General features: G+C 48.3%; 1 protein-coding gene across 7 annotated transcripts in view; it reads left to right on the top strand.

Annotated features, from left to right (window-relative positions):
• Positions 1 to 3261: 3261 nt before the first annotated feature.
• The window catches only part of MARK2 (MAP/microtubule affinity-regulating kinase 2), a 57615-nt gene continuing 48950 nt past the window's right edge, over positions 3262 to 11926 (top strand). For 4 of the 7 annotated variants that reach the window (XM_012665603.1, XM_012665595.1, XM_012665600.1 and 1 more), the window contains exon 1: positions 3262 to 3893. In XM_012665603.1, coding sequence (XP_012521057.1) covers positions 3840 to 3893 — 54 coding nt within the window. In that variant the 5' untranslated portion in view covers positions 3262 to 3839. The remainder of the gene's footprint in view (positions 3894 to 11926) is intronic. The other 3 variants (XM_012665597.1, XM_012665604.1, XM_012665596.1) reach the window with 2 other exon arrangements.

The raw sequence follows: 11926 nt of genomic DNA, 5'->3' as shown, positions 1-11926 counted from the left end.
ATGTTCTTCCCTCAGATATCCACAGAGCTCATTCCCTCACCTCCTTCAACTCTTCACTCAAGTGTCACTTTCTCAGTGAGGCCTTCACTGACCCCCCTCCATACTGCAACTTGTCTTTCACGCCCCCATGCCTGCAATCCTGATGCCCTCAGCTTGCTCTATGTTTTCTCCATGGCATTTAATACCTACTGTTTTCTTTGTTATCTTCTTCCCCCGGTTGAAAAGTAAGTAAGTAAGCTCCCCAAGGGCAGAGATTTTTTTTTTTCTGAGCTGGCAGAAGAAAGGGTAGAGATCTTTTTCTATTTTGTTCACTGATGTACTGGAGGGAGCTAGGACAAGGCCTTGCATATAGTAGGTACTCAATAGAGGTTTGTTGAATGAATCAATCAGTTTGCAAATTTAGGGAAGGGGAAATGTGTAGCAATAATTAATCTTTGAGGAAAACTAGGTGGGTTCATGGATTTGAGTAGGTGACCTTTGAACTGGATCTTGAAGTGGGTCTAGAAGCTGAGGCAGGTGTTGGGCAATCATTGATCAGCTTGAATGAGGCATGGAAGTGAGAGAGGTTGACGGTGGGGCAGGAGTTAGGGAGAGGTGTCAACCAATGATAGTTGGGGAGGATATTGGCGAGGTAACTTGAGGCCAGATTGAGCAAAGCTTTGAATGCAGGCTAAAGGCTTTTCCAACAGCCAGGCCGGCTACATAATTTGTGGGGCACAGTGCAAAATGAAAATGCAGGGCCCCCTTGGTAAAAAAAAAAATTTCAAGACAATGACAGCAGAACATTAAATCAAGCTCAAGGCCCTTCTGAGCACAGGGCTCTGTGTGACTGCACAGATAATAGGCTTATGAAGCCCAACCTGCCTGTAGCCCACTGGGGAGCTGGTGACAGCCTTCTAGAAGAGCAAAAATGTCATTGGAGCTGGACTTCATTTCATGTATTCATTTGTTATAGAGACAAGATCTCCCTCTGTCACCCAGGCTATAGTGCAATGGCATGATCATAGCTCACTGTAACCTTGAACTCCTGACTTAAGCAATCATCCCACCTCGGCCTCCCACAGTGCTGGGACTGTAGGGGGGAGCCACTGCACCCAGAACTGGACTTTAGGAAGATTATTCTGGCATGTCTGGTGTGGTGTGTTCAGAGAGTCTAGGCAGGGAGACTTGTTGAGCAGCCTTGTGCAGAGCTAGTGAGGAAGAGGAGGGGATAGGTGGGGTGAGGGTGGGGGCTGAGGGGTAGAGGGCAGTGGTGAGGCAGAGGTTAGAACTAGAGAGAGAAGCACGGAGGAGGTGGAGCCTACTTAGATGAGAGCTTCCTTTGCTCCTCCAACCCCTTCTTTCTTTTCCCTGCTTGGTGGATCCTGGCCATAGAGGTGACACCTGGCACAGGAATCAACAATGTGTCTCCCTTTGGCCACCAGAGGGCAGATCATTCTCGTGGATTTTTGGGTTGAATTGGGGTAAGGGAGTAGAGTGTACTCTGCCCTCTTCCTCTCTTTTCCCCTGCGCTCCTTCTCTGTGCCTTCACCAACATCTTCCTCAATGGTTGGGTGCCTAAATGGAGCTGAGGTGGGGTATGGAGAGGTGTCCTAGAATCCATGGATTTACTAAGACTGAAGATGGTACCTGTTGCCTTAGGAAGTACTTTTATAACCCTTTAATTGCATCTGTTCAGCTACCTATTTCTCTGATTGACGTCACCAAGGGGGGCTCAGGATGCTATAGCTGAGAGTTGGAAGTCAAGTGTCAGAAGTCCAACCAACACTTTTTCCCATAACCGCTGGGGGATCTCTGCTCCTGTGCCTTTGGAGACCTGTTGTCTGAGCCTGGTTTCTGGTTCCTGTGGGCCTCTGGCTCCTGCCCACCTTAAGATGCTGTTGAACCAGGGAGGCAAGTTCCAACATATCTGGGGTACCTTGGGTGGGGACAGCTCGGGGCTGGCGAAATCAGCCCAGGCTACTGCTTCTTCCTGGTGAGACAGTCTAGGGGGAACTGAGGAGTGGACTTGGGTTGCCATATGGACTTCCTTTTAGAGTCAGGGACTCTCCAAAGCTGAGGAGGACCTTGGAGCTCATGAATACAATGACCTCACTTTATTAATGGGTAAAATGAGGCCCAGAGTAGGAAAGAAAAGAAACTTCTCCAGCTGCCCATTCTTTGTGCCATCCTGAGGAATCTTCATTTCAAAGAGTTCCTCTTTTCCATGAGTTTCTTTGTCTTAGAGAGAATAACTGAAACGTGAATTAAGATGAGAAAGTCCCTCCTTCCTTACCTTGAACAGGTATTTTGAAAGGCAACTGGGGGCCAGGCATGGTGGCTCATGCCTGAAAATCAGGAGAATTGCTTGAGGCCAGGAGTTTGAGGATGCTGTGAGCTGTGATAACAACACCACTGCACTCCAGCCCAGGTAACAGAGCAAGACCCTAAATAAATGTCTCTAAATAAATTAATTAATTAAAAATGAAAATAAATAAAAAGGTAACTGGAATTCAAAGATGTTATTTTGAATGTCAACGCTGGAACAAAGGCATAGATCCTTTCGAGATAGTGAAGAGGAGCCTAAACTCAGAGATGTTCTGTGATTTTTTCCAAGATCACACAGCATTTTCACTCTGCAGAGCTGGTGCTGGAATACAGGGCCCTGGACCCTCCCGCAGCCGTTCGGTGCCTGCCGGGCCCTGCCGAGCCCCGTGTCTAGGTGCAGGATGTATTGATAGATAAATAAAAGCCAAGAGACACATGATGGCAGGTGAATAGTAGACAGACTGACGCTGCAATTGACAGGTGACACACATGTTGATAGGCTAGATGATAAAAAGAAGATGGATTTTATGAGCTGCCCGACAAACGAACAGAAACGCACACAGGAAGTTGCTTTAGAACCAAAGTATGGCAATCGCAGGAACAGCTAACAGTTTTATTTTCTATTTAGTGAAATCATAAACACGCACCGGTGACCCACGCTTCCTGTTCAAGGTATGAAAATACCCGAAAACCTACGGAAAGAAACGAAGACACTCAGATTTTGAGAACCACCGGGGGAAATGACCGGGGTCTCGGCGGGCCTCGGGTGTTGCCGGAAATGGCCGACGACCGCCCTCGGCTGCGCGGCGGGACGGGGGCGTGGCCGGCTCAGCACGCGGAGCAGCTTCGGGTGTTTCCGGAAACTGCCGAAAACCATATTGAAGTGGGCGGGGGAGCCCGGTGGGCGTGGCTGGATGGCTCTGGGGTGCTCGGAGTTGCTTCGTGGATTTCCGTAAACAGAACCGAAGCTTCGTCTTCGGAATCGAGGAGGCGCGCGCGTCCCCTGGGGTTACCTTCTTCGGCTGTTTCCGGAATTCACCCGTAGTCGGTGGCCGGGAGGAGAAGGCGCGCCCCCCTCCCGTTTCTAGCCGCTTCGGATGTTTCCGGCTGCTGCCGGCGGAAAGAGCCGAGGGCCGGCGGTGGTGGCGGCCATGTTGGGAGCAGCAGGTCCGGCGGCGGCTGCCTGTGTGCCGGGCGCGGAGCAGTGCCGCTGAGGGCAGGGGAGGAGCGAGGCAGGCGGCCGGCTGCGGCGGCAGAGAGTAGGCGGAGCGGCGCGGCCCGGCCGAAAGGCGGCAGAGCCCAGCCGGGGGTCGGGGGGGTGCGGTCCGGAGCCGCTCGGAGCCGGCGCGGCCTAGCCCGAGCGGCGCATCCCCGGGCTGGCGTGAGCGGCTGCCCGGCCTCCCCGCACCCCCGGCCGGGGCCCATGCGGCGGGTGCTCCTGCTGTGAGAAGCCCCGCCCGGCCGGGCTCCGCGCCTTCCCTTCCCTCCCTTCCTCCAAGCTTCTCGGTTCCCTCCCCTGAGATACCGGCGCCATGTCCAGCGCCCGGACCCCCCTACCCACGCTGAACGAAAGGGACACGGAGCAGGTAAGGAGCCCCGAGGGCTCCCCGAATTCTCTGGCTGGGCCCCTGCACCTTGCGGAGTCTCCTCCCTCCTCCGCTCTCCTCGTGCCCCTGCTGCCATCCTGCAAGCCTCGGCTGCCCTGTCATCCGGCTCTCGGCTCCGGCCCCGCACATCCCCCTTCCGAGTCCTGACCTGGGACCCACCTTGTCCTGACTCCAAGCTGCACACTTGTCTTTCTGCCAACCCCTCTCTCCCTTCACCGCCCTCCTGCGCTCTTCCGTGTCACCTCCCCAGCTTCCCCTTCTCTTCCCTTTTTCTCTCAGGGGCCTTTCTGGTCTTTCTCCACCCACGCTTAAAGCAGCCACCCTCCCGCTCCTCGAACAGCAAGCACCCGCGATTTGCCACAGATCGTTGTCCACCTCTGCCTCCATCTCTCTTGCCTCGCTTCCCCTCCGCCCGCACCGGTTCTCCCAGTCCCTCGTTATCACCCTTAGGGTGCTTGCCCCGCAGTATGTTCTTGATCCCTGTCCCCTTTCAGTTCCCCAGCTTTTTCTATCCTGCTTCTTCCTTTTCCAAATTGTCCTCTCCCTCTTGCTTGCAACCCACCAGCTCCACCCTCGTCACCTTTGCAAATCGTTCGCCTACTCTTTGCTCATCACTTTCCCTTCTTTTCTCCAGGAGCTCCCTGGTTCCTGGCGCTGGCATTTGTCGCTTCCGTGTTTCCCATACAGCTGTCATGCGCACAGTTTTCCCACAGGTTGCCTTTGGGGTTTCAGTCATCGCTCCCTTCAGAGTCTTTGGGTCCCTCTTGTTCTCTTCCCCCTGGTGTTTGGCTTTTAAGTTCCTGGGCCTCCTGTTTGTCGCTGTGCTGTTCTACCAGCCTGCTCCCTGGGCTTTTCCTCCCTGTGAAAAGACACTCAGCCCCCACTGTATTAACAACCTGTTGCTCAGTCCTTTCCCGGGTCTCATTGCATTACAGTTTTTGCCTTTCTGTCTTCTTACACTGCAACACAAACCATGATGCCTTTTCTCTCTCTCCACTCCCACGTCTGTCATTTCTCATAGTATCTTCCTCCTTGCTTGTTGCCTTCCTGTTTTTCCACCCTCACCCCCTCTTCCTTACTATGCTGCTTAATCAGTGTTGCCTTTCATCTCCCTATTAGTCTTCTGCCTTCTTCACATCGTTGTGCTTATCCCTGCCATACCCTCCTGTCTGTTCCCTTCCTGTTGGCTAGTCTTTGTAATTCCTGGGAAGTCTAGGCCTTTTGCATGCTAGTTTCTTGAGCTACACCTCAGCCTCCGACCCCACCTGCTCCCTCTCATCCTGGCAATCAGTGTTTTTGTTTGTCACCCAAGCCTTAGCTTTTTCTGTGTCATCTCACCTCTAAGCCGAGAGGCATACACTTGCCACTCCTCCCCTTTCTTTCACCATCTCCAGTGTCCCCTGCTGACTGCTCTGCGGAGAGTCCCCTGCCTGTCGTATCTTTCTTGGTGAAGAACTTTACTAGGCCAAAAAAACTTGACTTGAAAAAGGAGCTCTTCTGCCCTGGGGCTGCTGTGCTTTTGCATTCTTTTCCCTCATTACATCCTTTGTTTCCCTCTAGTTCCCTTCTTTCTTTGTAGCTGTTGCCGCTGTTATATTCTCTTGCATGTTAACATCCTTCTCTGATAAATTTTACCTCCTCCTTTCATTTACTGCATTTTTCTATTTTGTTACCCCCCACCCCCACCCCACCCCTTATCACCTGGGCAGTTAAGAACTCAGTAGGAGTTCTGGACATCGGTTTTTTTCTGCTGGGTTGACCTTTTTATTACTGATGGATTGTTTGTTTCTGGGGGTGAAATGGGGGTTGAGAGGGAGGGATGGTTGATTTTCATTTCATCATTGGATTTGGCAGCTGGTTCTGCATGGGGCAGAGGTCTTTGGAGACAGAGGAGCACGGTTGTGTCTCACAGTCTTTCTCTCCCTCGCTTGCCAGCTGTTTCTCTCTCCTTCCTGGGAACCACTTTCTCTAGGCCTTCTTGAGATTGTTTATTCCATCCCTTTTCCTCTCACAACCTTTGTTTTAGCAGGTAAACCCTGCTGAACCAAAGAACTTTCCCGGACTGTTGATTATGAGCTGCTAGGAGGAGGCCAAGTGACTGACTGGCATCCTCAGGCATTTGGGGAGTGGCGATGGAGTGCCTACTCTCTCAGTGAGGCCTGGGCGGGGGCATTGTGTTCAGCCAAGTAGAGTAAGAGACTGCCTCAGTGTGGTTTCTTTGTGCTGTTTACTAAATGTAAATGTATTATTACCGTGGTCTTTTTCTTGTGATGTGTACATTTATTTCCTTTCTTCCTTACATGCCTGGTGTACTGCCAAGCATATAGTAGGGACATCCGCTGATTTCATGGCAGCAGTAATCAGTGACCATCGTGGAATGTAAGCTACTGTTTGATAACTTTGTCCAGAGCAGTAGCTGCATACATTGTCATCCTGTTCCCGTTATGATTACTCATCTTGTTTCTACTCTTTATGGACTTAGGTTCCCCTGAGCCACTTCGAATCTTCTACTATTGTTCTCAGGGTAGCCAGTCACACTGTCAACTTATATAAAGTCTCATCCCGGTAAAAGCAGGGACTTTAAAAAACCCTGGATGCACCTACTCCAAGCAGGTGCGTATGTTCTTTAAAACAAGAAAAAAGACAAGCAGCACCTCCTCTGGTCACAAGGCCAGGATGTCAGAAGGATTGGCTTCCTTTGGAATAGATCATGTCACCAAGTGAAAGTAAGAAATCTCTTCTTAGTCCTGCTGGGATTTCAGCTAAAGTAGTTGTGGAAGCTCAATCATTGCAGTAGTCTTAATGTTCTGAAATAAAAATCAGCGGATTTGGTTGGGCTGATTCCCTCCACCCAAGGGTCCTGTATCACCTTATTTAGATTTCAATTATTTAAACTGGTTTCACCAGAAAATAGGTAAACAAACACTGCTGGTTGTCTCCAGTCTCCTTTCTTGCTCTTCCTCTCCCTCCTTTTTTAAAAATGTGGCTGATGAGAAGCTGTTTCCAGGAGCTCTTTGATCACATCTGAAACACGTAGACACACAGACAGAAAATGTTGAAGCATAAAAATAAACCTTGTGTTGCAGGGAGATTGGCTGTTTGCTGTGGACTCTGCTTCTAACAGTGAAAGTAGGAGATAAAAAAAAGTCAGGCCCCGTCTTTAAGATGTTTTTTGCGACACCTGATTCCAGATGTGCTTTTTCACAGCCATAAACTTGCTTCCTTTTGCAGAAGGAGGGTTCTGACCTGGGGCTGGTAGTTTTGGGGATTCTCAGTCTGTGAGCTGAGCTTTCCGTTTGCTTCTTTTCCAAATGGCTCTGCTGGCCTGGAGGCTTGGCAGTCGTGAAAGCAATCAGCAAGATGACTGTTTGTCTTCCAGCCAGCGGCAGCAGTAACAAGCAAGTGTGGAGAAGGGTCCAACTTCCAGAGTTCACCTGCTAGAGGTTTCTGGAACACTTGGGGGAGGGGCTACATGGCTTGGGACCTGCCATACCTCTGGGCCTCAGAAACTATGAGAGAGGGCTCCTGAGAGATAATAGAAGCCTTTCACTATCTCCCCCCACCCTTGCTGCTGCAGTAGTCAAGGGAGGGGGTTGCTGTCAGTCTTCTAGGGAGTGAGTGGCATTGTTTATTCTCTCAGTTCTAGGAAGAGGAATTTGGAAGTCTTGGTGAAAAGAACCAATTCAAGTTATAGGATCCTGTAAAGAACAACTGCGCCACTCCAAAGACACATGCTCGTTGGATCCCAGTGTTGACTCCGGCTAAATGTTTTTTTGCTTTTGATGTCCTCCAGGTAGATTGGCTTGGTTAGCTAGCATGTCACTCCACAATTCTGTGAGCTGTGCAGCACTGTGCCCTGGATCCTAACTCTGACTCTGTCCTTTGATTCTGGCCAGGGGCTCCTTAGTGGTGCTGCCTCTGGTCAGGGGTCTCACTTTCTGCTTGGCCCTAATGAGCAGGAATGAGATGTTGTTAGAGCAAGGGCTTTAGGAGTCCCTGGAGTTGATAGAGTTGCCATATCATCCACCTTTGAACCTGGTAAAAGTAACTGCACGTAGTAAATTACAATAATTTCTCTCCAATTTGTGAACTTCAGGAAGTAGCTAAACAGATGGATAAAAGGCAGTCATTGAAACTCGGCTTGCTTCAGATTAAAATCAAGTTTCCACAGGGATAACTGAATCTTTCAGACTGTGACCAAAGATTGGGCCAAAGATTTTTTTCAGCATAAATGTCTTAAGCGGAGTTGATGCCTATGAGTTAGGAAAAGATGGAGAATTTGTTTGCCTGAGAGGTTTACATGGTTAGATCTCTGCGAGTCAGACAAGATTGTTTCCCCTTTGGACAGAACAACCCAATTCTCAGTGAGTATTTGACCAGGACTAACCCAGGCCTTCATGAACTCTTTCCCATTGAGCACTTAGCCACCTGGCTGGCATTTCTTTTCTCCCAGGAGCTTCCATGACGTTCCTACATATGTATTATGTTGATTTGAATGAATATTTTATGTCTAGAGTGCAACCAAGCCTCAGACTTTGTGGCCCATTATCGACAAGTGGGGCGGGGGCTGGATGCCACCTCTGGCCCCATGATAGCATCTCTGCTAAATGGATTCCCCCAGCAGCACTTCGAAGCCCATTAATGGATTGGGTTGAAGTAACCCCAGCAGATGGAAAGGGTGAGGAAGGTGGTCATCTTCCTTTCCTGAGTCTGCCTGATGAGGCTTTCCTGCAGTAACCAGCACCATCCCAATTCCCTCTGCTTGGTTAAGCTGTGGACTGGGGCTACTAGGCCTCTGCTTTGACAGGAGGTGTGGAAAGGATTTGATTCTCTTTTAGCTATGGTGGTGCCGCCAGGTTTACCACTTACCCATCAAAGCCAAAACCGAGAGGGATGTAGACAGGGTGGGTGGAGTTTAAATCTGGCTCTTCCTTCATCGGTGGAAGTTCAGCAAAATGACAAGCCCTATAGGTGGCTGAGTTTCCTTCTCTTGATGGGAGATTCCAGTATTTGTGTGTTTTGCACTTGAAGCTTGAGTTCTCCAGGCTTTCTCCTAGCCTTCGTCAAACGTGAGTGAGTCAGTGAAGTGTTATCTGTGCATTTTTCTCCTTCTGTCTCAGAAAAGGGAAGAATAAGCCTTTACAAATCCTGTGGGGAAGAAAGTCACGCTGTCTTATTGCTGGCATGGGAAGAGGCAGGTTAACTCTCCAAGCAGAATGGTACTGCCCCACCACAGCCTTTTTGGTGTAGGCCACTGAAGATCATTGCTAATCTTTTAGACTGAGATGGTATAGCTGATTCTGAAACACCAACACAGAATCTGGCCTCTTGGTTTCCAGTTATCTCAGAGGAGGCGTGCCATTTCCTACTGTTGCCCTGTAGACCAGCTCTGTTTTTGTCTAGAATGTTTGAAGTTTCTTGGTCCCTGTGAGGAGTTCTTTCCACAGATGTCTGTCTTTGGGTTGATACTCATTTCCACCTACTTCCAGTTATTCCTTACATTTCTCATTAGAAAATGGCAAAAAGGGCAAAAATAAATGTATTTCCTCTTGTATGCCAAATCATCAGTTTTAGGTGTATAAAGGTGTATGATCACACATGATTTGGTAGGAGAGAGGGTAAGATGGACACTAATATTGGTGGCAAGGTGATCCCCAGGGACAGTTGGTGCTGGGGAGAAAGAGAGGAGGGGTGTATTCAATGACTGGCTCCAAGCCACCTTTTTGGCCTTTTTCTTTTTAACATAAGGAAGGCGGAGCAGACCAGGGGCTTCTCTGTAGAACCAGTCAAGCTGGTTTTGAGCAGCCTCGGCCTATTTTCCCGTGTGCTCTTTGGGAAGTTGGCAATTCAAAGGTCTGCCTCCTCTGGGTCTGTGCTCCTTCAGGCGTGAGTTTTGGAAGCTGGCTGTAAACAACCCCCTCCTTCTCCCCAAACACTGAATGGATCTCTAAGCTGGGCCTGCACTCCGGGGAGGAGACTTTCTCTACACCCTATGCTGAACTTCAAGGCAACTTTGTTTTATGCACCTTTCACTGGAAGCTCAAAGACACAGCTGCTTTTCTTGAGCCCCCTTCCAAATTCACTGCTTGGCAAAAGGCCCCCAGCCTGGCCAGGAGGAGGGGACTTGGTCTGCTGTTGGCTCCCGATTTGTGGATCTGGAAGGGAATTGGGACTTCTGACTGCTGTGATCTGACTGCTAAATTCAGTGAGACCCCAGACCTTTTGGGTCTGTGCAGTGGAACTGTCTGTGCAGGCCTGCTGGGAAAGAAAAGAGAGAAAGAATAGTTTTTGATCTTTGGCAGCTTACAGGTGCATCAGGCATGGGAAACAACCTGTGGGAAGGGTAGGAGTTATCAGGCACCACATGTGCTGGCACTTCCTAAAACTGCAGTGGGGAGTTTTTCTCGGGGAGTAAGACCTAGCCAGATTCTGAGACTCATGTGACCATCAGTGCTGCTAATGGAGCAGGATTGTTTTCCCAGTCTCCCCATTAAGCAGAAAATTTCCGAGTACGAAAGTTGGGTAAGTAGTGAGTGAAACTACTGCAGACAGAGCTCCAGCCTGTGTCCTTGCCCTTGGATGCTGGCTGCGCCTGTTGCTACTGCAGTGACCTACTCATTGCTTCTCCCAAGCACCATTTTGTTCTGGGAGTTGTTTTGGTTACTGATATCCCATATGTAGGGTGGTTCCCTTTTTCCTCCACCTTCTTTAGACCTTAGTTTACCCCATCACTTCCCTCCTCCCCTCCACAGATGGCTGTCATTCAGCTGTCTTTGCATGTAGTGGCGGAGGCACTGGAGGCTATTGCTTTGTCTTTTTGCCCATGGGAGTTTGAATTACTGGTCTCCAGTCACAGGAAGTGGGGCCCCTTCGGCTACCTCGGTCTAGCATAGCATACTGATTGAGTTGGCTTCTGGCAGAGGTGAGAGGAGAGTCCAGCATTTTTTGACTTCTAATAAGTTGTTCTACTGTGGTTGACTGCCACACTACAAAAATAATTTTTTCCCTTGAGGCCATAGTGTTTTATTATGACAATAGAATAAAAACTTCAAAAACAAAATTTTCTAATGTAATGAAAAATTTGTTATTTTTTATTCTGTGTTTTTTTCAATAAAAACTTGAAAATTAGTAATGTAAAAAGTAATGTGAAAACTTGAAAAATAGTTCATAAGGGTAAACTGTTTCTTGTCAGGCTTAAGTGTAATTTAAATGTAAACATAAATAGAAAAATGAAAAATAAAGAAACATGTGAGTTATATATGCTTCATGAGGCCCCAGGCTCAAAACTAGCTTGAGTTAAATACAACTCAAGCATTTTATGTGTAAAGAGCAGGTTTTGCAGCCTCATTCCCTAGATTGGAATCCTGGGTCAGCTTCTATTGTGGTCTTAGCTTCCTTAATCCCTCTGCTCCTGTTTGCTCATCTGTACAGTGGAGGTAAAAATAGTACCTATCTTACAGGTGTAGTTGTTGTAAGCATTAAAAGAGTTAATATAAAGAATATAAAGAACTGAGAATTAAATTAAGATATAAAGTTCTTAGAGTAGCACCTGACACAGCAGAATATTCGTCGTCATTATTGTTCCAGTTGAACAACTAACTTAGTGAATTTTCTCTGAGCACCACACAGCTCTAGGTCAGTATGAGGGATGCATGTTGGAATTTCTCTGTAATCAGTTGAAAGAATCTTGTTCTCCCTGCCTCTTCTAGCTATTGGGTTCCCATACGTGCTTTCTCTAACATATCTTTTTAAAAAATTTGTTTGTTTATTTTTATTAGTTTGCTCTTTTACCAATCAATTATCTGAGAGAAAACAGAATGCTGTTGAAGCGGTTCGTGTACTTTTGAGAGCACTTTAAAAAAAAAGTTCATTTTTTATAAGGCATCAATATTAGGTGGTTTTATTGATTAGAGGGGAAAAAAACAAAACAAAAAAACCCTATCCACTGCCTGCATATATTTCTCTTGTAAATAGTGGTGGTGGTGGACGTGCATCCTCATCACTGGCTGGAA

This window comes from Propithecus coquereli, unplaced genomic scaffold, assembly GCF_000956105.1.
Source record: "Propithecus coquereli isolate 6110/MARCELLA unplaced genomic scaffold, Pcoq_1.0 Scaffold120, whole genome shotgun sequence".
NCBI classification, from domain to species: domain Eukaryota; kingdom Metazoa; phylum Chordata; class Mammalia; order Primates; family Indriidae; genus Propithecus; species Propithecus coquereli.
The sequence above is the reverse complement of the archived record's forward strand: the minus strand, read 5'-3'. Positions and strand labels throughout refer to the sequence as shown.